Below are 2,500 nucleotides of genomic sequence, written 5' to 3' on the forward strand. Positions count from 1 at the left end.
TATGGGTTGCACCTGCATATAGAATTTAGGTGTTGATAGGTTCTGAAGATGACCCGCGGGAAGACGGTGAGGTACCTATAATTTTTCTCATCATATGCATCTTCATATATACATATGTGCATATATGCATATATATTTCCATGCGCATGTATGTGTGACTGTGTGTATGTGTGTGTCAGTCTGTAGCGTTACATTTTATTTAATTATTCTCTTTCACTGTTTTCTTGATATATTGTACTCTCTCTCTCTCTCTCTCTCTCTCTCTCTCTCTCTCTCTCTCTCTCTCTCTCTCTCTCTCACACACACACACACACACACACACACACACACACACACACACACACACACACACACACACACACACACACACACACACACACACACACATACATACACATACACACACACACACACACACACACACACACACACACATACACATACACATACACATACACATACACACACACACACACACACACACACACACACACACACACACACACACACACTTTCTCTCTCTTTCTCTCTCTCTTTCACTCTCTCTTTATCTGTCTTTCTTTTTCTCTTTTCCTCTCTCCCCATCTCTTTCTCTACCTGCTTTATATAGCCTTTGTTTTGAATTTATACAATTAGAAAATGCCTCGAACTCTGCACATACACATACTATTTTAATAAACTTTCAAGGAAAAATACAAACAGGGAAACTTAGTTCGATTCCTTCAAACACATTAAAAAAAAGAAGAGGAAGAAGAGGAAGAAGAGGAGTTCTCAGAACCTTATAGATGCCTTGATACACATGTAGTTCTGGGGACCGTATGCACGAGAGATTAAGTTGTTTATTAATAACACACAAATCCTCGGTCGTTTTCAAATACGGCAGCGAGGGCAGGGGTGGGAGGGTAGGCTTTCTCTAGAACGAGATGCCAAAAGTTTACGATAAGTTTACGATGAGTCTTTGTTGTCGACGTCGTAAAGTCTCCTTCTGCGACGACGCACAATACCACTCATTCTCGCGGAAGTCTTCCACTCACAAAAAAAAAAAAAAAAAAAATCTTGTTAAACCTACATATTGTATATAGTTCCTTGAGTTATTATAATCATAAAACTTTTATTTTCTAAATATCCTTGGCACTTAGTTACTTGACTTGGTGACATCGGCGATGATGTGAGGTCAAGCTGGTCACACGGAAACGGGGACACGTGATGCTCATTTGTTCTGGAAGATGAATAGGCCACAAGAAGAGTTAATATCTATTATATTATTGTAGCACTTGTGTGGTATGGCTGACGACTATTATTTATTTTTATTTATTTTTTGTCCGTCGTCTTTTCATTTTTTTTTTTATGATACATGTAAGCGATTCGCCATGATAGTAATAAATATTTCTCCTTTTTTGTGATTTTTTTCTGGTTTTGTTTTAATTATAAACCAAGCTAGTTAGCGCTAAAAGATCAGCCTTACAACGCAATTAGTTAAGCAGATTTTATCTCATCTTTTTGAATATTTATTGCACAATTCTGTTCATCAGAAAGGAGGCCACATTTCACTACACTACACACCATAACACTGGGCTGATTTCTTGCGTGACATTTGTATGATTTTTTTTTTTTTTTTTTTTTTGCGCAGCCTTTGTCTCGCTTGTCTTTCCTCCACAGTGCATTTCTGTGTGACTTTGGGTGTGATGACACGCGCACACACACACACACACACACACACACACACACACACACACACACACACACACACACCCTATACTGTCACGGCGTTACTCAACGATACCATCACAGGAAGCGGTGGCATGACGTCACAAGACTGACGTGACACTATTGCACACAGTTCCACCACGTCATGATGCACTGTGACATGATACTCATCCAGCGTGACGGTGACGTACGTGATATTACGTGACTCCTAGACCAAAAGAGATGCGTTTTCCTTCCATTCATCTCTGAGCGCTGCCACCATTGTAGCATTTTTTATCTTAACCACAGTCGACGTGAAGCCTAGTGTTTACTCTGCCAAGCTTGACTAGTCTACGTTGAAAGCAGGTTCGCTGCTGGTTTGTGTCGGTCATTTGACTGGTAGGCCCTGAAGAAAAAGAGAGAGGTGAGAAAATGTAATTGAAAAATAAATCTCAGAGGAGATAAAAAGATATGGAAAACCGAGAACGAAAGAAGGCTTTAGTAATAACTATGGTTATGATTAAAACTGATAAGAGAAGAATAATTAATGTCATGTTTGTTCTTGGGAATAATATTGCTTCGAAGAGATGAGGTCATGAAGGTACCAAAGGAAAGATTTTAGGAAAGTAACAAGAAGGAAGAATAATGCTAGTTAAAAGTTATCAGTATTCTTTTCTTTCAGATTAGTCTCGAATTATTGAGTAATTCTGCATGACGGGTCAATAGGTAAGTCGCTTAAGTCCATAAAATATTTACTGCATAAAAGTTAATACATTCAATACCCATTACGAAGGGAGGAATCTAAGCAAAATAT

General features: G+C 38.6%; 1 protein-coding gene across 1 annotated transcript in view; it reads right to left on the reverse strand.

Moving 5' to 3' along the window:
• Positions 1-1,988: 1,988 nt before the first annotated feature.
• Positions 1,989-2,500, reverse strand: part of LOC143019564 (inter-alpha-trypsin inhibitor heavy chain H4-like) — a 108,989-nt gene continuing 108,477 nt past the window's right edge. The window contains exon 15 of the mRNA XM_076175317.1: positions 1,989-2,092. Coding sequence (XP_076031432.1) covers positions 2,075-2,092 — 18 coding nt within the window. The 3' untranslated portion in view covers positions 1,989-2,074. The remainder of the gene's footprint in view (positions 2,093-2,500) is intronic.

This window comes from Oratosquilla oratoria, chromosome 3 (genome assembly GCF_046742065.1).
Source record: "Oratosquilla oratoria isolate Oo_2021 chromosome 3, ASM4674206v1, whole genome shotgun sequence".
Classification (NCBI taxonomy): domain Eukaryota; kingdom Metazoa; phylum Arthropoda; class Malacostraca; order Stomatopoda; family Squillidae; genus Oratosquilla; species Oratosquilla oratoria.